Here is a 26,969-nt window from a genome sequence, read left to right on the forward strand (position 1 = left end):
AATGTAAAAGGTTAGCATGTTCTGTACAACATATCCGGAATCTCTGTAGAAAAGCATCAACAATTTTGTTTTTGTTTTGCAAATTTAGACCCTGCCCTTCCAATGTTAGCACACCTATGTCTAATTTTCTCCACTAGAGAGAAGCAACACTGGGTATAAATTAAGTTGGCAGGTTATGTTACAAAACCCATATATCTTGACCATGTCAGTAGCTTATAATGAGACATGCTGAGCTGTTGGTTATAATTTTGCTGCTTTTTTAAAAGTGAGCAGGTATGAAGGTCGGAAACTCGACATGTTAAGAAATCAGATCAAGCAGAATTTGCTGATTTCTGGGAATGGGATCAATGAAAATGTAAAGAATTTGACCACAGTTTCAAACTACAGGCAACCTTCCCGGAATTAATAGCGAAGGATTGAGGGGGCAACACCTTGGTTACTTATAAACTCAATGTAAGAAAATAATGGACTGATAATTGATGACTGCTAGAAAACCTTTTGTCCAACTGAGACTACAAGTTCCAGGCTGCAAGAAGGGGGGCGGGAGCGCGCACGCTCTGGTGAACGGGCGGCGGCGTCTCCTCGGTTACCGGAGCAGCACCGGAGTCTAAAGCCGGTGTCGGGAGGACAGGAAGAGACGGCCTGGTAACCGGGAGAGACACGGGAATAGCGAGAAGACAGGCTCGGGTAAGCGGGATCGGTCCAGAGAGGAAAGGAATAGATCATCTCTATTAACATGTGAAAAGTGAGAGAGAGGAGCTGTGTAATCTAGAGAGAACCTTTGTAAAAGCATAGAGAGAGAGAGAGAGACAGGACCTTTTGTAACACAGAGGGGGGAGAAAGGAGCTGTGGAACCGAAAGATGACCTATGTAACCGAGAGAAAGGAAGAAAAACTAACTCAGTGAGCGAGAGAGACGGAGAAGCTGTGTAACCCAGAGTGAGAGAAGCTTTGATCATAAAGACAGGAAAATAGAGAGTTGTGTAACCCACAAAGAGTGGAGCTGGGTAATAGAGAAAAAGAGTGCCCTACACCGTTCCATTGAGAAAGAGGGGAGCTGTGTAATCCAGAGAGAGAAAAGGGAGCTGTGACACATAACCCAGAGAGAGAGAGACGCTGTAAACCGGGAGAGAGGAAAAGGAGTCGTGTGAGCCAGAGAGGAGCTGTCTGATCCAGACAGTGGGAGCAGTCTTTGCCTGCACCCTAACGGGAGGTTCTCTGCTTCGGGCTTCATACACAAGGGCTAGTGTTATCAGCGGCTTCTCTCCTTGCGGCTTGTGTAATACCGCATATCGGCTGAAGAAAGTAAAAGATGAGGCCCTAAAGAATGCAACTGAGTGTTTGAGAGATCACAGATCCTCAATGTGTGGACGCCTGGGTTGGAAACAGCTCTATGAGGAGAGCGCCTAATCCCTACCAGGCATGCCATGTCCGTCCCAGAATAGGTTACAACCAGCGAATAGCCCATTAACTGTTAGTGAGTAAAGCTCAAATTTATTTCGCTGTTTTTTTTTTCATTTGAGCATACGTTTCATTTCCATGAAAGTAGAGTTATGGATTTAAGTAACTGTTCACTTTTCCACAATGATCAACACCGTACAGTATTTCAAACTAATTACGGAGATGAGTATTTATTTTGAATTTAATAATATTTACGAAAGCTTAATAATACTACAGTGCGAAATGTCACGTGTAGTGTTATTTAAATTCTGCCTCTATTGTTCCTTTCCCAGATTTCGCCGTCAAGAACCAACTCACTGAAATTGATCAACGGGATATTTCGAATTACATTTTATTTCAAGGATATAACAGTTTTCATTGTATATCTCAGTGGTGATTTCATGAAGGGGAGAAAAGATGGGTTCAGGAGGTGGGGATTCATATTACCAGCTGGTACATTTTGATTTATCTCGCTGCGAATAACTAGCACTGTGCAATTGTATCAGCCCCTGTACTTGACCAACTGGAGTTCAAGCTGGACAGATTTTCGTTGAAACTGGGCTGTTATATGACTTCACGTCTGGCGTAACCTTCTCCCAGTTTCACATGCAGCGATGGGTTGCTTCTGCGCTGCACAGGAAGAATTCTATTGCGAAGTTTTGCTTTTAGACGAGACCAAGCTCACCCTAACTACCCAACAACAAGGAATCAAAGTAAGTTGATCCTAGCCCAGCCATCAAAGCATTTGCTGATTTACTCCCATGTGAATGCGTACAGTTTGATTTATGTTATTGTTATTTCCTTCTATGTTCCTTTTTCTGATGGTTAACTGTCCTTGTAACAGTGGTGTAAATATTTAAGGACGCTATGCTAGATTTGCTGAACTTAGATTTAAACCAATGTCATGTTATCTTGTTTTCATTCATTAGGGATCTGGATCCAAGGTAAAACATTTCACTGTTTGGTACAAAATTTACGTCCAAAACGGTTTTGTTCCCAACTGGCCTTGACCAGAATCCATACTGGGCATTAATTTACTTATGTTTCATTCCTTAGTGTTGCTTTCCAAAGTGTGTAATGAATGACAACAATTACAGCTCCATGAGTTAAATTGATGCTTTCAACATTGCAGCAAGAACTGCTGGATGATTACCATATTTTTGTACTGTGTTTGCATTGAACTGATTGTGGGGTAACCTTTCAAATTACTGTTAAAACATTGATGCATATTTTTTAAAAAAAGCTATCCTTCTGGCAATGGAGTTCATGCAGATATATTAACATGATCAAAGTACAGTACTATTGGAGCATAACCTAGTATTTGGTCTGAGCTATGATCAAGCTAGTTGATCTCTCTCATGTCTTCTCCAGGCAACAGAAGATAAATATGGTAACAGACTTAACCATGGTGATGACAATGTTCAATACCAATGCCATTAGATTTCACACTCTCCAGTAGTGTTAATACAGACTTTATCGTTTCAGCTAGTGTAACGTTTCTGGAGTCTCTCAGGACACTATTCAAACAAGGTGTTATTTTGTACCAGTTACTAATATTTGCAATTATTATTGCACCATTTGAGAATTGCGTTGATTAGAAATTATTTGATGTGGTTTAAAAATTCTTTTACAATGTTATAGTACCAGGAAATGCAACATTGGCTTATTGACTTAATTTGTTTCAACTTGGGTAAGCATGGACAATTACAAGTGCAATATTTTAAAAGGAGAAAACATTCAATCAATATTGGCACGCAATTTATTTTCTCCCATTGGAGTAAAATAATCAGCATGTAACAAAAGTATAGTAGAAATTATATTTGCCAGAATTACAATGTGAAATGTACTTGTACCAGAGAGGGGAGGTCAATCAGAGCATAAATTTTAAAAACATGGTGTGTAGATTACTATATGGTACCTAACTTACAGTGCCCATAATTTCCAGAAATAAGGATTGATCTAGAAATTTAGGATGAATACCATTTGGGTACTTTAATGCCCCATTCTTTGACTTATATTTCTGTAAAATGAGGCTAAATGTCAGGAGCATAAATTTCAAGTACATGGCCTTCCATATATATTTTTGTTTTCATTTATTTAATGAGTGGACATTTCTAGTTAAGTAAAGGTGAAAAGATGTTGTAATATTGTGTTTCTTCATGATGTAGCTGACTGCATTCCTACCCCGCTCTATGATACACTTAAATTCATCATTATACAGAGACAAATTCTTGAGATTATGGAAATTTTCCCCTGTAAATTTTACATTTGAATTTCATTTGATATCTATGCTGATTTTGAAAAAAAAAGATGGAATCTGCTGGCAGGTTTTAACTAGGTCAGTCATTGTATAAAGTAGAAAATTAAGAGAGTTTAAGGAGAGAATGGGGGGAGGGGTGAGAAAAGAAAATGTATGTAGAGCTCTACGTAAACATTGAAAGTGTACTGAAATATATTGGTGACTTGTAATTACTTGGGTCTTTGATATATATATTTTTAATATACTTCTTTGTCAATGTGCATTTTATCATTCTCACTTGATATTAAGATCTGAAAGCATAGTTTATTACCAGTCAAAAGAAAGTGGTTAGGTATTCAACAGAGAATTTTTCCACTGTGTCAAAGGAGTGTACAATCTCAAATATTAGCATTCAAGGCAGAGCGATTCTACAATAATCTGGTGCAGTTGATAACTGTGTTCACTATTTGGTTTGCTTTCTCTGTTACCGTTCTGTAGCACTGAGATATGGTGATTGTTCTAAGTTGTATAGAATGTTATTCCAGGACGTTGGAACAGGAACAGGCTATTCAGTCTTTTGAACCTGTTCTGCTATTTAATTAGAACATGGCTGATCATCTACCTCAATACCCCTTTCCGACACTGTCTCCACATCTCTTGATGTCATTAGTCTCCAGAAACCTATTGTGTCGACCTGCTTAATGATTGAGCTTCCACATCTCCACCGACTTCTAGGGGAGAGAATTCCAAAGATTCACCACCCTTTGAGTGAAGAAATTCATCCTTGTTTGTCTTTAGATGGCCTATCCCTGATCCTGAGATTATATTCCCTGGTTTTGGACTCACCAGCTAGGGGTAACATCTTATTCCACATCCACCCTGTAATACCTTGTAAGAGTTTTGTACATTTCAATAAGATCAACCCACATTTTTTGATACTATAGAGAATACAAACCCAGCCTGTCTCTGTCCTCATAATACAAGCCCACCATCCCAAGATTGGTTGAGTGAACCTCTGTTGTTTTCCTTTGACAGCAAGCATATCCTTAGATAAGGGAACTAAAACTATACACACTATTCCAACTGAGGTCTCTCCATGATCTACAGAATTGCAGCAAGACATAATTACTCCTATACTCAAATCCCCTTGTAATGAAAGCTATATAAACTTGGCTTTATTATTGTTTGCTGCAGCTGATTCATGGAATTCCTTTGGACATCCACATTTCCCAACCTCTTGCTATTTAAGGAATGTTCTGCATTTCTGCTTTTCCCACTAGTGTGGAATAAATAATGAATAAAGTGAATAGTTTCTCACCTATTCACATTTCATTTGCCATGTTCCAGCCCATTCACTTAACCTGCTCAATTCCTCTTGAAATGACTTTGCATCCTTCTCATGACTTACATTTCCACCCAGTTTGGTGGCATGCACAATTTGGAAATATTACAGTTGGTCTCCACACCCAAATATTTTTATATAGGCTGTGAATAGCTGTGGACCGAACACTGATCTTATGGTACCCCACTAAGATCGGTCTGCCATTGTGTTCATCCCTACTCATTGCTTTCTGATTGTCAACCAGTTCTCAATTAATATTAGTAGATTTCCTCCAATCCCATGTATTTCACTTTGTAAATTTTATTTACTAATAGGACCTTTATCGGAAGCCTTCAGATAACCCAAATACATCAGATCCTCAAGTTGTCATTTAGAAATGCTACAAGTAACATCTCATAATTCCATGTTGACTCAGCCCAGTTCTACAATTTATAGATGTCCAGTTATCACATCCTCTATAATAGATTCAGCATTTTGCCGATTACTGACACCAAGTTAACAGGTCTGTCATTTTGACTTAGCCTTTTCCTCCCTCCTTAAATAGTGGGATCCATTTTGTTACTTTTAAGTCCACAGGGATCTGTCCAGAAACTACAGAAATTTTGAAAGATAACAGCCAATGCATCCACTGGTAACCCGCCAGCCACCACCTTCACAAACTGGAATTTAGCTCATTTGGAGTGAGAGTGGTTACTTTCACAAAAGGAAGCTCATATCGAAACAGTTCTCAAGACTTGGTGGTGTTAAGAGAAGTGGAGTGTGAAGATTACCATTAATTCCATCAGCAATTGGAACTCTACCAAAGGTGGAATGCTATACTGGTGTTGGTCCACTAATTATTTCTTTGATTGCTACTGATGTGCTGGTTATGGATCTCAAAGCAGCATGAGTTGCATTGAAGGAGAGGAATTTTTTGAAAATGATTAGTTACATATGAGCATAAAGTGCCAGCCCTACAGGAATTTGCCTATCATACACAAGAGCGATGATCTTCCAATTGGAAGATCATTGTTCCTGCAGCTAAAAGAGGAGTTGTGGGCAAGTACCATGTAGAAAGGGATTGACCAGGAAGTTGAAACCTCTAATGGGCAATTTGGCATCTGAACCCTATGATAATGTCCATTAGTCTGATTTGCAGTCGGAGACTGTGGATGGATCCAACTGACTTAATAAATTATTTATCCAGGAAAGGTTACAGTGATTTAAAATCTACTCTAACCCCTGGGTAACTATGAAGTTGACCACTCTCACTCACGACTGACACTCCTAAGTCTTCACCTCCAACTTTCTGCCCATTAGCCTCCACTGGTCTCTGCTGGACATCAGACACAAGCCCACCTCCACCTTAAACCAAGTCTCATCTCCCCTCTGGCAACCTCATCTTGACATGACTTTACTCCACCAACTCCTGATTCCCCTCCCAACTCCAACTGGACCTATTCCAACAGCCCCTGGCCCAAAAGACCATAAGACAAAGGAACAGAATTAAGCCATTCACCCCATTGAGTCTGCTCCACTATTCAATCATAGTTGATATGTTTCTCAAACCTGTTTTCCGCATAAATCTTGATCCCCTTACTAATCAAGAAACTATCTATCTCTGTCTTCAGTACACTCAATGACTTGGCCTCCAAAGTCATCTGTAGCAATGAACAGATTCATAACCCTCTAGCTGAAGAAATTCCTCCTCCTCCCAGTTTTAAAGAGTTGATCCTTCACTTTGAGACTATGCTCTTGGGTCTGAGTCTTTCCTACTAGTGGAAATATCTTCTCCTCATTCATTCTATCTCGGCCTCTCAGTATTGTGTAAGTTCCAGTGAGATCTCCCTCAACCTTCTAAACTCCATCGAGTACAGATTCAGAGCCCTCAACCATTCCTCATATGACAAGTACTTCATCCCCAGGATCACTCTTGAAAACCTCCTGTGGACCACCTCCAATGCCAGCATGTCCTGATTTAGATAGGAGGCCCAAAACTGTACACAATATTCAAAATGTGGTCTAACCAGAGCATTATTGAGCCTCAGCAGTACATTTTTGTTCTTGTATTCTAGCTTTTTTGAAATAAATACAAAAAATTGCATTTGTCTTCCTAACTGCCAACTGAACCTGCATGTTAACCTTAACAGGATCCTAAACTAATACTCCTCAGTTGCTTTGTGCTTCAGATTTCTGAAGCCTTTCCCCATTAAGGAAAATGTCTATGCCTCTATTCTTCCTACCAAAGTGTATAACATCACACTTTCCCACATTGTGTTCCATCTGTCACTTCTTTGCCCACTCTCCTAACCCATCCAAATCCTTCTGCAGCATCCTCACTTCCTCATCACTACCCATCCCTCCACCTATCTTTCTGCCTTCTGCAAACTTAGCAACAGTGCCCTCAGTTGCTTTGCCCAGATCGTTAATGTATAACATGAATAGTTGTGGTCCCAACATTGATCTCTGCGGACCCCCACTATTCGCCAGCTCCAATCCTGTATAATGCCCCTTTATTCCCACTCTCTGCCTTCATCCATGCCAGTATCTTTCCCCTAACACCATGGGCTTCATCTTATTCCGCAGTGTCCTGTGCAGCACCTTGCCAAAGACCTTCTGGAAATTGAAATATATCACATCCACCGGCTCACCTTTGTCTAAATTGCTCATTAACTCCTCAAAGAATTCCAGCAGATTTGTCAGGCATGACCTCCCCTTGACAAAGCTGTGCTGACTCAGCCATATTTTATTATCCACTTCTGAGTATTCCACAGTCTGATCCTTAATAGACTCTAACATCTAGCCAATGACCGAGGTCAGGCTAACCAGCTGATAGTTTCCTGTTTTCTGCCTCCCTTCCTTCTTAAACAAGGGTGTTACATTAACCATTTTCCAGTTGTCTGGAATTCTCCCTGACTCCTGTGATTCCTGAAAGATCACCACCAATGCCTTTACAATCTCCTTAGCTATCTCCTTCAGAATCCTGGGGTGTAGTCCATTTGGTCTCGGTGATTCTTTTCCACCTTCAGACTTTTCAGCTTCTCCAGCACCTTGTCCTTAGTGAGTGCCACTACACTCACCTCTGCCCCCACTTCTATTGTAGTTCTGGTATGCTGCTTATGTCTTTTACTGTGAAAACTGATTCAGTTCCTCCACCTTATTTTAGTTCTCCATTACTACTTCTCCAGCCTCATTTTCCAGCAGTCCAATGTCTGCTCTTGCCTGTCTTACCTTTTAGATATCTAAATAAAACTCTTGCAATCTCCTTTTATATTACTAGCTATCTTACTCTCATTTCATCTTCTCCCCCACCCCCACTGTTTTTGCTTTTGAATTTCTGAAAATTTTCTGAAGAAGGGTCCAGATCCGAAAGGTCAGCTTTCCTGCTCCTCTGATGCAGCCTGCTGTGTTCATCCAGCTCTACACCTTGTTATCTCAGATTCTCCAAAATTGGCAGTTGATACTATCTCATCAGGGTCTTGTTTCCTTTGTGGTTCCTCAACTCTACATCCACAGATTCTATGCCTTCTGACTCTATAATCACTTCTTGCTATCAATTTGACTTCATTTCTTACTGAAAAGGCTCCCTGTGCCCAACTACTTGTCCTTTTGATAGGAAGTGTGTCCTTGGATATTTAGTTCCCAGCCCTGATCTCCTTGCAGCCAAGTCTGTGACACCCACAACATTGTATCTGCCAATTTCAATTTGCACTACAAGGTCATTTACCTTATTTCATATACTGTGTGCATTTGAGTACAGCATCCTCAGTTCTTCTCAGAGTTGCCCTCTTCTCTGCTGTTCCTGAAGTTAAATTCCTGAGCCCTTCCATACTCTCTATCCTATTACTTGTTCTGGAAACCTTAATAAACTCTGCTGAGCCTTCCCGTCCTTTAACTTTTTTCATAAATTTCCAAGCAACTGAACACCACCCTAGCCTTTTAATCTAGAGTCCTATCCACAGCGCCAATTATGTGATTCACCGGACTCTGGTCCCAGCATGACTTAGGTTGATCTTGTCCCATCAGAACAGCTCCCCTATTCCCCAAGAGATAGCAAAAACTACAAACGCTGGAGTCAGAGTCAATACAGTGTGGATTTGGAGGAGCATACCAGGTCAGGCAGCATCAGAGGAGCATGGAAAGTCAATGTTCCGAGTCGGGACCCTTCATCAGTCCTGATGAAGGGTCTATGACACAAAACATTGACTCTCCTGCTCCTGTAATTCTGCCTGACCTGCTGTGTTCCTCTAACTCCACACTGTATTGACCCTTATTCCCCAGTATCAATGTCAATGTCCCATAATTTTGAACCCGTTTCTCCCGCACCAATCTTTGAGCCACATGTTTACCTCTTTAATCTTGGTGACCCTCTGCCAATTTGCTTATGGTTCAGTTAATGTTATGAGATTATTACCTGTTGGTTCTGCTTTTTAATTTAACCCCTGGTTGTGTATATTCCCTCAGCCGAACCTCTTTCCACTTGTATCGTTGATAACTAAGTAGACCACAATAACTGGATCATTCCCCTCCCACTCCAAGTTCCTCTGCAGCCCAGATGAGATATCCTGAACCCAGGCACCAAGAGGCAACATAGCCTTCCAGACTCTTGATCCTGGCCACAGAGAATAGAGTCTATTCCCCCAACTATACTATCCCCGATTACAACTACACTTCTCTTTTCTCCCCATTCTTGAATGGCTCCCTGTACCACAATGTTATGGTCAGTCTGTTCATCCTCCCTGCTGCTCCTGCCCTCATCCACACAGAGAGCAAGAATCTCAAGCCTGTTAGAAAAGCTCAAGGTTGAGGCTCTTTCAGCACTACCCCCTGGATTCCTCTACCAACCTCACTCATAGTTACATCTTCCTCTCCCTGACCCCTGACCGAATTAGAGGTGGTTAATTTAATGGGTGTGACTGCCTCCTGAAACATTAGGTCCAAGTAATGCTCCTGCTCTCTGATGTGACATGGCGTTCAAAGCTCACACTGAGCCAGAATTCCTCAAGCAAGTAATACTTGCTACAGATGTAGTCACTGTGAACCACTATAGAGTCTATATTGGGTCTATCCATCATTCAGTCACAACACATAATGACCCTGGACCTCTATTGTAATTACTTCGTTATTAGTTTGATTCTTAACTTGGCTATTCTCAACAGTTGGACTTAGCCCCACTTTCAGTCTCTCTGTATTACACAGCTGAGATCATCAACCAAGTTTTGATGGATCTACAACTGCAAAATACTATCTATCTTATTCGCCAACATTCAGATTTGACATTTCGTAAATCAACAAGCAAATTGTGTTTGACTTTAAGCTATATATTGCAAATTAAATGGCAGGTACAACCAAGACCAACCTTACCAATTAACTCAGCAGTCCATTCAGATTTTAATAATCATACTGAGTTACCAAGTCCTTCAAATGGTGTCTAAGGGATTTGGGGCAAAGGCAGATATCTGGAGTTAAGCCACAGATCAGCCATGATCTCATTGAATGGCAGAACAGGCTCACAGGCTGAATGGCCAGTCCTGCTCCTATGAACTTCATAAGAAATTTCAACTCCTCTCCTAAAGTGTTAGTCTGATCCTGAGTTGGCAGCAGCAGGTGATCAACCTGAAGTCACGGGCACAGTCTTCACCACCAGTGGCTGACATTTTCAGAATCTGCTCAAGTCAGTCTGCATGGCATAGGTCCACAGTTCTTACTTTTAAATGACAGGAACAGCTGCGACTACTTATTTTCTTTGCTTATTCTCAGTTTCTGGATCTAACCTCCTGTTGAGTTTCCTTCAGCTTGTCTACTCTGCTGCAGTGTAGTCATTAAGCTGGTAATGTATTGGGGAAATACGCTGTGAAATAGATTTTCTTGAACTTTCTGCTATCATGTACTTTGAAAAGAGAAGTTACTTTTAATGCATTCAGATACTTCTATCTAAATCTCACAGGCTTTAGGGATTATTGACTTTAAATGTAAGTGGCAAATCTTTCATAATGCCAATTTAATAATCATGTAGTTGTTTTATCACTTATTCCTTTTAAAAGATGTAAGGGAAATGGCAATGAGAGATTAGAAAGGTTAGCAGAAGGTATGAGTAAAAATTAGGAAAATAATGAAGGATAATTCAAAAAAAAGCTTCCCTTAACCTAAATGTTCATAGGGCTGAGGAATGAGAAAGACAAACTGATTTTAGAAAGTGAGGGAAAGGCAGAAATGCAAAGTATTTGGTTTCACTTTCCAGAGAAAATAGGTACTGAGATTGGGGAGGTATAAGTAGAACTGTTAGTGGTAATTATTACTAAAAAAGAAAAGGTGACAAAGGGTGGAGTTTTATAGAGGTCTGAATAACAGAGACTACAACAAGAAATGTGACAGTTACCAAAACCAAAGATCGAGTTTTGTTTCATGTGGTCTCTCGAGGAATCTTCAAAATGATCATAGATCAGGCACCTTTCTTTATTGAAGATTTATTGAATGAACTTCATTGCGATGAGCATTGAAGGCCACTGTCTGTGAGGAGCTGAATTCCAGTGACGAAGAGGAAGGTCCAACTTGGTCACCAAAGATAAATGGTCCCACGTCTGAGAAGGCTGAAGCACAGCTAATGCTGAATGGGCAGGGAGAGAAGCTGAATCTGTCTCAGCACGATGACGACATTGGACCTATGCCTAAGGTACTATTCGATTTGAATGTTATTGATAGCTCCTTAAATAGAGATTTTAACCAATAGTGGCCACTTGAATGGACTGTTAAACAGCTCAGTACAGAAGCTGGTTCCTTTTGTTGCCTCACCAAATATCCCTGAATCAGGGTACTCCCATCTACAAGGCTGTTTTGGAGTGTGCCTGGTATGACTGTGTATGTGGCTGGACTGGATTGTGAGAAAATTGTGAAATTGGACTCTGCATTTGTGGCCTGGTAGCAAATTCAAATCAGACATGATCTTCTCAAGTGGTGGAGCAGTCTTGAAGGGCTGAATGGCCTTCTCTAAATATGCAGGTAGGTATATATAAATGATAAAATCTGTCTGTCAGTACAAATCAATGAGAGAAGGAAATCTGTCACCGTAACCACACTGACTCATGCATTGACTATAGTCCGAGTCTGACTTGGAGCTTTCTCACTATTCATCACGGTCGCTCATGCAGAATCCTGGAACTAGCTGATACCATTGCAGCAGCTCAAGAAGACAGCTCCACCACCACCTGCTCTTGTATGGTTGGCTTTGCCAGTGATGCTCACATCTTGAAAAATGAGTTTTACGGCACTGGAGAAAGGTAACAATTGCAGTAAGCAGCAGAGGCTTTAACCATTTACAATTTATAAAAAGACTCTGGGAGAGGCAATAGCCTGGTGATATTATTGCTAGACTTTTATTCTAGAAACCAGGTTCAAAATCCACCATGGCAAGTGATAGAATTTGATTTCAATAAAAGTCTGGAATTGAGAGTCTAATGACCGTGTAACTGTTGATTATGGGAAAAACTCATCTGGTTCACTTGTTCTTTAGCCTTACCTGGTCTGGCCTACGTGTGCCTACAGATTCAGCAATGTGCTTGACTCTTAACTGCTCTCTGAAATGACTGAAATGGGCACTCAGTTGTAAGTAACCACTAGAAAGTCTGAAAAAAAAGAAATAAAACCGAACAGATCACATGGCTTCTCCCAAGGCGCCAGAAACAGCAATGGCAAACACAGCCTTAACATCTCTGCACAGTCCTCTTTACTAACATTCGGAGACTATTGTCAAAATTGGGAGAGCTGTCTCTCAGACAAGTCAAGCAACAGCCTGTCACAGTCATACTCACGGAATCATACCTTATAGACATTGCCCCAGACACCACCATCACCATCCCTGGATATGTCCTGCCCCATTAGCAGAACAGACCTTACAGAGGTGACCGTACAGTGGTATATAGTCAGAAGGGAGTTGACCTGGGAGTCCTCATCATTGACTCCGGACCTCATGAAGTCTCATAGCATCTTGTTAAACATGGGCAAGGAAGCCTCCTGCTGATTATCATGTTTCATTCTCCCTCAACTGATGAATGAGTACTCCTCCACGTTGAACAATGTTTAGAGGCAGCATGAAGATGGTGAGGGTGCAAAATCTACTCAGTGGGAATTTGAATGTCCACCACCAAGAGTGGCTCAGCAGCAGCACTATTAATCGAGCTGGTTGGGTCCTAAAGGACATAGCTGCTAGATGATTGGGTCTGCAGCAGGTGGTGAGGGAACCAACAATACTTCAAGGATGACAAAGGTAGTTGTGTTTGAATCGGGGTTATATCAGATTTTTCAAAGTTTAATTTAATTCCAATGGTTTTAAAATAATTCCCGTGGGTTGTACAAAGCCACTCATCCAGATAGTCTGCTATGAAGGTGAAACAGGAAGTGTGGAATTTGAGGGGACATGGGAGTGTGTTGGATAATCTAAGGTGGGTGGGGGGGAGGGAAGCTTTTTGAAGGGTTTGCTTCAAACTGTATTGGGAGCTGCAGTGCTGTGTTGGAGAACTAAGGTGGGTCTTCCAACCAGCCCACCGCCCCAACCATGTTCCACACTCCTGCCTTTTGTGGCACACAGAATGTGCAGAGAGCCCAACCCCTATGTAGGAAAATGAAGTTCCCAGAAAGAGTCACACATGGGCTGGGTGTGCATTTGGAAGATGCGAAGATGCGGACTTTGGGTCTTTCCAGAGTCCATGCAAAAATCTGGGGGAATTGGCACAACTTTAAAATTCTGAGGTTTGAAGTGGATCGACTGCATCTGAAGGCTGTCCTTCCCATTGTGGTGTAAGTCTGCCTACTTAATGTCTGTGCCCAAATTCAAAGTTGCACCTTCTGGGTCTGCATTGATAGCACAAGAATGTCATAAGACAGTGTCAAAAATGTAAAACATTGTATTATGATTTTTCAAGTGCAGGGGTACCTGTCAAATCCCACCATGTAAAGTCCCCAGATGAGACGCAAAATACCTCAAGCATGGGCAGAAAGGAGGAAATCTTATTTCACAGCTTAGTAATCTATTGTTATGTTTTTAAAACTCTCAGACCATTGAATAATTTACACGGGGGCACTAATGATTGAAAGAAACTTGCACTTTGCACATAATGAATAAATAAAACCTAGCAGGGCCCTCTCTTATGAACAACCAGGGTTTGAGTTATAGGGACATGCTGGGTAAGCTGGGACTTCTTTCACCGGAGCGTAGGAGGTTGAGAGGTGACCTTATAGAGGTCTATAAAATTATGAGGGGCATAGATAAGGTGAATAGCAAATGTTTTTTCTCCAATGTTGGGGATTTCAAAACTAGAGGGCATAATTTTAAGGTGAGAAGAGAAAGAATTAAAAGGGACCAGAGGGGAACTTTTATTTACACAGAGGATGGTACATATATGGAATGAACTGCCAGAGAAAGTGGTAGATGCAGGTACAGTTACAACATTTAAAATACATTTGACAGGTATGTGAATAGGAAAGATTGAAAAGGATATGGGCTAATTGTAGACAAATGGGACTAGTCTAGTTTAGGAAACTTGGTTGGCATGGACGAGTCGGATTGAAGGGTCTGTTTCCGTGCAGTATGACTGTATAACTCTATGACTCTAATCTGATGAGAAATCTGGCAAGGCCTATCTCAACATTGGTAGCAACTTGCTGCATATTTTAAGTAAGTCCTGGGCATCGAGGTGAGATTCTCACTAAAGGGCAGCAAGTTGCCTATTAAGGAGTATTGTTGCTTGTTAACTATCTCATTAACTGCACATCTCATTCGTATTTATCTTCCTATCCTACCATTCATCACAAACACAATATCAAGCATTTTTGACCTGGAAATCAGCATGAGTCCTGGTGACTTCAGCTCACTGCTTTCTCTAAAGGAGCTCCATGTTGGTCACAGGGCACCAACATCTCTTGGTACGTTCCAAGGACATAGGCAATCCACAACCATGGATGTGGGCATTTGTTATGTGCCAGCCTCTAAGAACCCTCACAGCACATCATAGATCCACTTACAGTTCTTTTCTGCACTTTGTTGCTGCACTTTGGGGTGAAATAGATACTATCATTGCAATGTTGCAGCAAGGGCACTTTGCAGTCCGACGCATACACCTAGCTCATGGACTGCACCAGGCTGCATCTTTGGGTTGTTCGTTTGCTCATAGTGTCCAGTCACATTTTTTACCTGGATGCTCACTATATCCCTGTCTTGCCTTGCCTTTTTGTTCCATGCCTCTTAGCCAGAGATACCAGGCTCACATTACTGCTGTATTGCCGTGCTGCTTAGTGCAGACACAAAGCCAGGAAGCTTGTCATAGTTGTCAGGAGTCCTTGGTCAAATCAAGGGAGATAGCTTTCAGTCAGGGGGTCCCAGAGCAGTCAGTCAAGGGCAGTCTCTACACGCTTTGGCCCAGTCAATAACCACTTGGAGCAGTCAGAGTCAGAATCCCCTCCTCCTTCTGTATTACTGTGGCTGTTTTCCTCCTGGAATGAGAGAGAGAGAGAGAGATACAGGTATTAAGGGAGATGAAAGTGGATGGTGCAGTAATTACTACTGATGCAGTTGGGAGGTAGCCTGAGTGAATGAGTAGGTAGTGCAGAGGCTTTGCAGGGTTAGTGGTGTCAGAAGTTGGGGTGTATGACACCACATGAAAGAAAATGTTGCAGGTAAATAGAATGTTAGAGCATGAGCCTTGCTGGGAGGTGAGTGCAGCAGCAGAGGTAAAGTGAGTGTGGACTATCCAAGAAAACATGATGGCACTTACATTGGTGAGTGGAGAAGGCCATTGACCACCTTCCTATTTAGTTGTCTGGAGGAATGCACAGCAGAGACTGCACTGACCCGGGTGATAACCTTGGACTAGGCTGGCATTTTCTGGTGTGTCATGACCTCCTCTTGTCCTGGGTAAAAGAGGGAATCCCACACCTGTACCATCCCATCCAGAAGGACATCCAGGTCCCTGCCCACAAAGCGGGGCACAAATTTTCCCTTCTTTTCCACATCTGGGGCAAATGTCAGGAACTGCGCAGGGCAGCTCTGCACTAACAGTGCTCACATGAGTGCACAATGGCCTTTTAAAGATGGCACTGGCACTAGGGTGCCTGTCAATTCCAGGATATTCCTGGCAGTAGTGGGTTGTTCTAGGAATGGCGAGTGGTGGGATGGAACTAGAGTTGGGTGAGAGGGCCACCCTATTGGTTAACGAGGTGAGTTTGGTACTGTGTCTATTGCTCCCGATGTGGCCTCCTCTACATTGGTGAGACCAAACACAGACACTGGGACCGATTTGTGAAGTATCTGTGCTCTGTTCCCTGTAATCAACAACACCTTCCGGTCACTAACCATTTTAACTCCCCCTCCCATTCCCTGGGTGACATGTCCATCTTGGGCTTCGTCCAGTGTCACAATGATGCCACATGCAAACTGAAGGAATAACACCTCATATTTCACCTCAGCAGCCTACCGCCCGATGGCCTGAACATAGATTTCACAAGTTTCAAAATCTCCCCACCCCCGGCCTCATCCTATCTCCAACCCTCCCTCTCATCCCCACCTCCTCGGCCTGACACAACCTGTCCATCTTCCTCCCCACCTGTCCGCCCCACCCTTCCCACTGACCAATCCTGACTACCCCCTACCTGCATCCACCTATCACCATCCCACCTGCCTTCCCCCAGCCCCACCCCTCCTACCAGCACCCTTCCCCCTCCCCAGTCCTGATAAAGGGTCCTGACCCGAAACATCGATTTTCCTGTCCCCCCTATGCTGCCTGACCTGCTGTGTTCCTCCAGCTCCACACCGTATTGAGTTTGGTATGATACAGCGAGAGAACTTTCTAGGCCCTGTGATGAGAAACCCTCTAAGAAACTGACAAAGCTGTCAAAAGAAAAATATGCTTCAGCACAAGTTAATCAAGGTATTCAAATTACGCAAGCCCCATGGTGTACAATTGAGGATTCTGAAGAAAGGTGCTGAAGAATTCACAGAGATGAGGAATGTGAAAATTTGCAGGACACATGCTGGCAGAACGTGCAGACAAGTGGCAGATGCAAGTTTTGACAAAAGAAAGCAAATAAATCTTTGATGCATTTTAATTGATTTGGAAAAGCAGTGGGACTTTGTGTTGATACACAGGTTACTGAAGGTGACAACTCAAGTAGATAAGGCTATTAATTGAGGCAAACAATCAATTGTCATCAAGTTTGTCAATGAAAAATAGTTAAACATTGAGGATAATGGTTTGTAAGAAAGGCCCTGTTGTGGCGCAATGGTAGATCCATACCCTTGGACTGGTAAGCTCAGTTCAAGTTCCACCTGCTCCAGACATCTCTGAAAAAGTTGATTAGAAAAATAGGTTAATGGTTTTGCAAGTTGTCGGTTTTTGATGGCCAACTGCTAGCATTTGCTGTTGTTATCCCTTTGAATCTAAATTGTATTATTGTACAAATGGAGATTAATATGAAAATTCTGAAGTTTTATTTTGCTCTCTTTTTCTAATAGGTGAATTGATGGTTAGTATTTTGCATTTCCTGGTTTGGTGTCTGTGAAAATTCATTAGTGCCATTTATTGCTTGAATAGCTGATCTCATGACACCTTGATGCTGGGACTCTTTAAAAAAACTACAATCAATTTAAATTGAAAGCAGTAAATTTCTCACCACAGAGATTGCTTTATTGCTTAGCACAGCTCACTTGGGTCGATGGTGATTGTGCTCACTTTACTAGCTGCAAATTACATACCAATATATATGCATATAATTAGTGAAATACAAAGTTACAGAATTGCAAATTGTTCCTAATGGTATCATGCTATTCTTCCTTGAAATGCATACAGTGTAAATTGTTGAAGTTTCAAAGGTGACAACAGAGGAAGAATGTGCACTGACATGTAATATTAGTATATAGTTATTGAAGAATATGAGTTTTTGGCTAGAGATAACCAGATGGGAACAGAGTTATTTTGTATTGAGCATGAATATGGATGGTGGAGCTGCTGAAGTTTTGGCTGTTGTGAATTGTTTTTCTGCTGTGCCACATTCCTTAGAATAACTGACATAGTTCTAACAAAATATTGGAAACAGTTTGTCTCAATGACTGGAACTGTTGTTCAACTTGTTAAGACTTTAAGCAATCTCAATCTTGTAAAGGTTGTCTGCGTTACAAGAAGTGAACTCCAGAATAGTCAAGCAGTAGCCTGATATGGATATGGTTCTGAGAGTATATTTATCAGCTAGTGTCCCCTAATTGTTTTGCTCCAACAGGAGAATAGATACATTCGAAGTACTCACACAGTAGGATACATTGGGGTGGAATTGGGTCTAGAAGAGACTCATATCACGATATATTCGTTTAAAAAGCCATGAATTGCATAGAAAGTATTGTTGCTCTTTGATAGATACATATGCATTGGCTTATTTATGAGTGAGACTTGAAGGTCAAATCAACTTAGTATAATCTCAGTGTAAAGTCAGTATTTGATGATGTGCTACTGACGTTAAGATGAGCATTGGACTGTTTGACTTTGATTCACAGCAGAAGCTGTTTTGAGCTCAGCTAGTGTATATTGGCAAGCCATTTAAGTAGCATTTCAGCTTAGTTTCTCACCTGATTTACACCCATCCACAGGAATGACCCACAAAGAATTGATAGGCTCAACAGACCAGTCTTTTCCATCCACCACGTGTAACTAAGTACCAAGATCTCTAAACTCCACACACATGCCAGCAGACAATAATCTAATGGGAGGAGCAAAAATCCTAGTCAATTCCAGGGGCAGGAATTCCAGGAAATTACTTGGTGACCACCACCCTCACCACCATACCCCAGTAGAGACCCACACTAACCGCACGGACACCTGTCATTTGTGGCAAGGCTTACTCGCCAAAACAGGCTACAAAGCGAAGTCAAACAGAATTGCGTGCAACAGTACATCTCTACCTGATGACCTCAATACATTCTATGCTCGCTTTAAACAGAAGGTCAATGAAACAACGTCACCTATCCCAACAGCGTCGGGTGCACTTGTACCCATGGTCACTGCCACAGATGTCAGATCAGCCTTTTTGAGCGTGACCCCACAGAAAGCAACTGGCCCAGATAGAGTCCCTAGCCACGCATTCAGATCCTGTGCGGACCAGCTGGTGGGAGCATTCAAGAACATCTTTAACCTCTCCTTACTTCGATATGAAGTCCCCAGCTTCTTCAAGAAGACCCTCATCGTCCCGGTGCCAAAGAAAAATCACGCAGTGTCCTCAATGACTACTGTCCAGTGGCTCTGACTTCCATAATTATGAAATGCTTTGAGAGGTTGGTCATGGCTCACATCAACTCCAGCCTCCCAGTTTGCCTTCATCCTTTGTAATTCGCCTACTGCCACAACAGATCCACAGCAGACGCCATCGTTCTGACCCTACACTCACCCCAGGAACATTAGGATAACAAGGATACCTGCTTCAGGCTTCTGCTTATTGACTACAAAAAGCTCTGCCTTCAGCAGCATAATTCCAAACAAACTCATCCCCTAACTCCGAAACCTAAGCCTTTGTTCCCCCCTCTGTAATTAATTCTCAACTTCCTGACCCATAAACTGCAATCTATAAGAATAGGCAACAACACTTCCTCCATGATAATCCTCAATGTGGTGCCCCGCAAGGCTGCATACTCAGCCCCTTACTATACTCCTTATACTCTCACGATTGTGTGGTCAAATTCGACCTCAACTCCATTTGCAAGTTTGCTGACAACATCACTATTGCGGGTCAGATCTCAAACAACAACAAGACAGAATACAGGAAAGAAATTCAGTGCTTAGTGGCGTGGTGTAAATATAACAATCTCTCCATCAACATCAGCAAAATGAAGGAGCTGGTCATTGACTTCAGGAAGCAGAGTGGAAGGCACACCCTTTCTGCATCAATGGTGCTGAGGCAGAGATGGTCGAGAGTGTCAAGTTCATGGGAGTGATGATGACCAACAATCTATCCTGGTCTACACATGTCGATGCAATGGTCAAGAAGGGATAATGCCTGTACTTCTTCAGGAGGCGAAGGAAATTCAGCATGTCCACAAAGAATTTTACCAATTTTTATAGATGCACCATAGAAAGCATCCTATCTGGATGCACCACAGTGTGGTATGGTAATAGCCCTTCTCAAGACCACAAGAAATGGCAGAGAGTCATGAACACAGCCCATTCCATCAAGCAAACCAGCTGTCCATCCATTGACTCTACCTATACTTTCCTCTGCCTTGGAAAAGCAGCCAACATAATCAAATATCCCTTCCATCCTGGTTATTCTTCTTCCACCTTCTTCCATCAGGCAGACAATATAAAAGTTTGAATACGTGTGTGAATAGTTTCAAGAACAGCTTCTACCCCTCTGTTATCAGACTTTTGAACTCTCAAATGTCAATATTGATCTCTCGCTCTCTCTCTCTCTTTCTCTGCACCTTCTCTGCGGCTGTAAAACTGTATTCTTCACTCTGTTCTGCTACCCTGATGCACTTTGTATGGTACGATCTGCCTGTGGAGTACACAAACAACACTTTGTATCTCGGTACATGTGACAACAATCAAATCAAATCAATCACAACAAACCCGATGGCAATCAGTAAGGTTTCAGGAGTTTTTATATGTAACAACAGCAGCCATTTAATTCCCTTTAGCACAATTGCAGCAAACCCAATGTTACTGCACAAGAAGGCAATGCATTGTAGTGGGTCAATGACATTCTGTAAAAAGGTTAAAACGCATAGTGATATCAATTTATGCTTACATACCTTGAATTCATAGAATCAAACAGCACATTGGCCCATTCACTCTATACTGTCAAGACTACATGAAATCTACACTCGTCCCACTTTCCTGTACTGGGCCCATAGCCTTGAATGTTGCGATATTTCAAGTTCTCATTTGAGTAATTTTTAAAGGTTGTGATGTTACCCAGCTCCCTCTCCAATACTTTTGTAGGTAGTGCTTTGTAGACCACCACCACTGAGTTAAAAAATCTTTCCTCAAAACCCATTAAACCTCATGCGTTTCACATTAAAATTGTACCTCCTTGTTATTGACCCTTTTAACTAAGGGGACCAGCTACTTTCTATCCACCCTGTCCATGTCCCTTGTAATCTTATATACCTCTATCTGGTCGCCTTCAACATTCTCTGTTCCAAAGGAAACAACTTGAGCTTATCCAGCCTCTCCTCATAGCTAAAATGCTTTATTCCAGGCAAGGTCCTTATGAATCTCCTTTCATTCTCTCCAGTGCAATCACATCCTGTAGTGCGGTGACCAGAAGTACACATAGTATTCCAGGTTAGCTTAACCAAAGTGCTGTATTGCTCCAATATATCCTTCCAGCTTTTATAATCAAAGCTGTGACCGATAAAGGCAAGTGTCCTGTATACCTTTTTAACTACCCTGTTAACTTGCCCTGCTATTTTCAGGGATTTGTTAACAAGCGCCCCAAGATCTCTTTGCTCCCCTGACCTTCTTAGTGACCTACCATTGAGTACTCCCTTGCATTGTTACTACTTCCGAAGTACATCACATCACACTTGATTCATGTCTCCTGCCTTTTTCCCACACCCTTGCACATATTTCCTATTTAAATAACCAGCCAAAGCCCTTTTGAATGTTTGAATTGAATCTGCCTCCATCACATTTCCAGGCAGTTGACAATTGAGACTTGAACTATTCATTGTATGCAAAAGTTTTTCTCATTACATTTGCCGCTTCTGCAAATCAGTTTAACTCTGTGCTCTCTTGTTCTACATCCCTTAACAAGCAGGAACTGTTCCTCCCTATCTCTCTATCCAGCCCCTTCATGATTTTGAAAACTTCTATCAGATGTCTTTTTTGGAGAGAAGAAAATTTAGAACAGTCCCAAGGTCCTCTACAATCTGCCATCTGCACTCCCTTGAGAACTTTATTTCTCTTCATTAACTTAATTTGGCTTTAGATTACTCAAATTACTTTATTATGTTGACCTTTATTATGTTTTCCTACCTTAGGTCAGAGAGATGAATGAACACACAGTAAAGTTTCTGGCCACATGTTCAAAAAATTATTATTTTACTTATCCCAAGTTGCTTAATTCAAATTTAATTTTTCTGTCATCAGTGATTCATCACTTTGCAATAATAATTGCCTTAATTCAATGTTATGGAAACAACTTTTATTTCCTTTTGGCAAAAAATGACGCAACAATCATAATTGGATCATAGTCTTCTGTAATGTTAATATTTCAGAACAAGATGATAATGTGTTTATATTTTATAGAACTTGAAAATGAGTCATCCATTCTATATGTGGCTACTATTTTATTCAGTGTAAGAGTTTAGAAACCACTAAATCTTTTTTTTCGTTCAAATATTTTTGATATGACATTAGTGCGTGACACTTCGGCTATTTAAGGATTGCCACCGGTTTGGTGTCTGTAGGAATATAAATATTGATCAGTTTTAATTTGTCTTTAAATGTGTGAAGGGAATCAGTTATAAAAGATCTTCCAGGAAGAACATGAAAATTTTGGCTACTTAAAAGGTGAACTATGCATTGCAATTTTTTGTGTAACATTCAGTTCATGGTATAGCTATAGTTTCACTGCTGTAAGGACAAGTTGAAGTCTGAACCAAACATTTTCCAGAGAAACTGAAGCAGCAGCTGCAATAGGTGAGCTTTTCGTCAGACAAGACAATAACAGTATTAAATGTCCACATGTAAAACTGCTCATCTCACTTCTCCCTGACCCTATGACAATGTCAGGTTGTTGCTTGACTCACCTGAGCCTGATATTGTCTGTCAGGTATGATTTTGAATATGACTTTATGTCCCAGACACCCCCTCACCATCTCTGGACATGTCCTGTCCCACTGGCAGGACAGACCCAGCAGAGGTGGTAGCACAGTGGTATACAGTCAGGAGGGAGTTACCGTGGGAATCATCAACATTGACTTCAGACCCCATGGAGTCTCATGACATCAGATCAAACATGGGCAAGGAAACCTCCTGCTGATTCCTATAGACAACTAGGAGGAAGGACTGAGGGTGGCAAGGGCGCAGAATGTACTCTGCGTGGGAATTTCAATGTTCACCATCAAGAGTAGCTCTGTAGCAACAGCACTATTAACCGAGCTGGTCAAGTGCTAAAGGGCATAGTTGTTAGACTGCGTGATAAGGGAAAAATATACTGACCTCATCCTCACCAGTCTGCCGGCTGCAAATGCATCTGTCCATGATAGTATTGGTAAGAATGAGCTCCACATGAAGTTCTCCCTTCACATTGAGAAAACCTCCATTGTGTTATGTGGCATACTAAATGGGACAGACTCTGTACAGATCTAGTAACTCCATGCTGCGCATCCATGAGGCACGGTGGGCTATCAATGGCAGCAGCATTGTACTCTAACTCAATCTGCAAACTCATAGCCCAGCCTATCCCTCACTCAACCATTGCCATCAATGAGGATCAACCCTGGTTCAATGGAGAGTGCAGGAGGGCATGTGAGGAACAGCACCGGGCCTACCTAAAAATTAAGTGTCAACCTGGTGAAGCTACCAAACGGGACTGCTTTGCAAGCCAAACACCATGAGCAGCACGAATCAGATCTAAACTGTGCAGTCCTCCAACATTCAATCATGAATGGTGATGAACAATTAAACATCTCATTGGATGTGGAGACTCCACAAATATCCTGATCCTCAAAGATGGAAGAACCCAACTTTTAAGTGCAAAAGATAAGGCTGAAGCATTCACAAGAATCTTCAGCCAGAAGTGTGGAGTGGATGGTCCGTCTTGATCACCTCCAGAGGTCCCCAGCATCACAGAATGCCAATCTTCAGCCAATTCGATTCACTCGATGTGATATCAAGAAATGGTTGGAGACATGGGATACTGCAAAGTCCATGGGCCCTAACAACATTCTGGCAATACTGAAGACTTGTGCTTCAGACCTGCCAGTCCCGTAACCAAGCTGTTCTAGTACAGCTATAACATTGACATCTACATGACAACGTGGAAAATTGTCCAGGCATGTCCGTTACGCAAAAAGCAGGACAAATCCAATCCAGCCAATTACCCAGCCCATCAGTCTGCCCTGGATCATCAGTAAAGTGATGAAACATGTCATCAACAGTGCTATCAAGCAGTGCATGCTCAGCAATAACCTGCTCAGTGACACCCAGCTTGGGTTCTGCTAGGGCCACTCAGCTCCTGACCTCATTACAGCCTTGGTTGAAACATGGACAAAAGAGCTGAATTCCAGAGGTGAGGTGAGAGCGACTGCCCTTAACATCAAGGTGACATTCGTGTGGCATCAAGGAGCCAGGCTTGGGCTGAAAAGTGGCAAGTACATATCATACAATGCTAGGTAATGACCATTGTTCCAAGACGAAGAGACACTGTCAAATCAAGTCAACCTTTCTATCTCTGTATTCACAACACAGTATAATTTAAACCTTCAAAGGCCCTTGAAATTGAGTCCAATGGTCCCTAACAGACTTTATTGAATAACCAATTAATAGACTTTGCGAATAATCAATTTTTGACAGTAATTTGTAGCTTAAACAGAAGATTCAGCAATTTATTAACAATACAATAGCTTTAGTAGAGCAAAATTGAAAAACAAACTAATCCAATTGGTCTATGCTACAAACCAAAAAAACTTTTTTTTTATTTTCAGCACATTCAAAGGAGAAAAAAAGCACTGAGAAGCATTCTGGCCAGTTTTGTTAATCACTTAAGTGATTTTTGTGATGTGTTGATCCACAGGCATAGATAATGGTTTCTGGGTTGAATTTTTGTTTGAAGATGTTGATCAGGTTGACTTTTACAATTCACTCAGCTAAAACACAGTAATCCTTATGACTTAGTTTTCAATTCTCTCAGCTTCCATGAGCTGATAAGCATGATGTAGAGGTGCCGGTATTGGACTGGAGTGGACATGGTCAGAAATGAGAAGTATATTTTAAATTGTCCTTTTATATTCTCCCTACCTTCCTAACAGATCTTCTGGCAATTATTTTAAATCTGTTGCCTCTGGTTACTGACCTTCTACCATTGGAAACAGTTTCTCATTGTGTGTGCTTGATCAAAACACTTAATAAATTTGAACACCTTAAATTAATCTCTCTTTAACCTTTGGTCCCCAGAAAAGAGCAATTCAATTTTTCTAATTGAAGTTATTTTCTTGTGGTACAATTTGAATACATCTCCTTTGCATCTCTCAAAGCTCAGGACCTGCTAGTTTTACTTATTCTTTCCTGGGATGTGGGAGTTGGTGGCAATGCTGGAATTTGTTGCCGATCCCTAATTTTCCTTGAACTGAGTCACTTTGATAAGCCATTTCAGAGGGCAGTTAAGAGGCAACCAACATCGCTATCAACGTGAAGCATATAGACCCTACTTGGAGTACTGTAAGCAGATCTGGGAACCACACTTTAGAAAGGATATATTGTCCATGGACAGGGTACAACATAAGTTTACAAGAATGATACCTGGACTTCAGGGATTAAGTTATGAGGAGAGATTAAACAAACCAGGCCGGTTTTCTTTAGAATTTAAAAGGATGAGGGGTGACCTGATCAAAGTCGTCAAGATATTAACAGGAATTGACAGGATAAATAAAGATAACCTATTTCCACTGGTTGGGGATTCTAGAACTAGAGGGCATGGTCTAAAAATTAGGTCCAGACCATTCAGGAGAGATGTTAGGGAGCACTTCTACATACACATATGGGCCAAAGGCAGATACATAGATTTAGGCCACATCTCAATGAATTGCAGAACAATCTTGAGGGGCTGAATGGCCTACTCTTGTTCCTATGTTCCAATATGTAGGTCAGAATGGCTGAGGATGATGGTTTTCCTTCCCAAAAGGATGTCTGTGAACCAGCTGGGCTTTTACGATAATTGACAATGGCTTTGGTGAGAATTACAGATTATTTTTAATTCCAGAGTTTTATGAATTGAAGTTCCACCAGCTGTCATTTGAACCCTCTTGTTTACTAATACAGTGACTTTACCACCAGTATTCCCTTGGAGAGTTGAGTTGAATGCATTCTGGCTTAGAACCGACCAATACTTCAATATTTTTGTATGCTTGGTATGCTTTGTTTAAAACAAGTTTTGAATTTATATTGCACCCTTCACGGCCACCAGACATCTCCAACCATTTTACAGTCCGCAAAATACCTTATAAAGTGTCGTCACTGTTGTAACAGCTTTAATGATCCATTTTGCCACCCTCAAAGATTTGTGAATGGACTCCCCTGGCTTCTCTGTTCTTGCAGCCCTCTTTGAAATGGTGCAAGTTTTAGTCAAGTTTGTCACATTCAGCAAAACAGAGTTTTATTGAGAAAAGAATTTGTGGACTTTGGAACTGCTTGGCTCAACTGAAAGCAACACTGAAAACTCTAAATGTATTGCATTGGAGATACTTGGACATCCTGGTACTACTTATTAATAATTTAATGGAAGAGTAACAAGTACGCTGAATTTACTAAACCTTGATTGAAACCAATATGCATTTTCAAGTAGTTTGTGTGCATGAATAAATTAGCTGTGCTTTAAGCAAAAAGGCACAGTGAAACCCAGAATAACCTGATAATTCATTTTTCTAGCTTTGATAATACAAAATTCCTGAAACAAAGACACTCTGTTTCAACATATTAACATAGTAATTTGATACGTATAAAAGTGTTATCTTTTACCTTTCTAAAATTTACTTTTTGTGGTATCAGAGGCTGTTTGAGCATCCCTCACATCTGACAAGAATGAACACCTGCTTCTAACTTCAAAGCTTAGTGAAGATTTAGAATGAGATGTGATTTAGAATGAAATGTGAGTGCAGTCCCTGTAGAACAAAAACGACCTTTCCCTTCAAGCTTTAAAAATTAATACACTTGTAAATGGTTAACTTCTTGGATGTTTGTTGACTTTCCATCCTGATAAAGATGATTTTCACGTT

At 41.4% G+C, this 26,969-nt stretch overlaps 1 protein-coding gene across 2 annotated transcripts in view; it reads left to right on the forward strand.

Annotated features, from left to right (window-relative positions):
- The first annotated feature begins 578 nt into the window (after positions 1 to 578).
- The window catches only part of epb41l4a (erythrocyte membrane protein band 4.1 like 4A), a 242,889-nt gene continuing 216,498 nt past the window's right edge, over positions 579 to 26,969 (forward strand). For both annotated transcript variants that reach the window (XM_048595332.1, XM_048595333.1), the window contains exons 1-2: positions 579 to 687; positions 1,733 to 2,152. In XM_048595332.1, coding sequence (XP_048451289.1) covers positions 2,054 to 2,152 — 99 coding nt within the window. In that variant the 5' untranslated portion in view covers positions 579 to 687; positions 1,733 to 2,053. The remainder of the gene's footprint in view (positions 688 to 1,732; positions 2,153 to 26,969) is intronic.

This window comes from Rhincodon typus, chromosome 3 (genome assembly GCF_021869965.1).
Source record: "Rhincodon typus isolate 14 chromosome 3, sRhiTyp1.1, whole genome shotgun sequence".
In the NCBI taxonomy this organism is placed as follows: Eukaryota; Metazoa; Chordata; class Chondrichthyes; order Orectolobiformes; family Rhincodontidae; genus Rhincodon; species Rhincodon typus.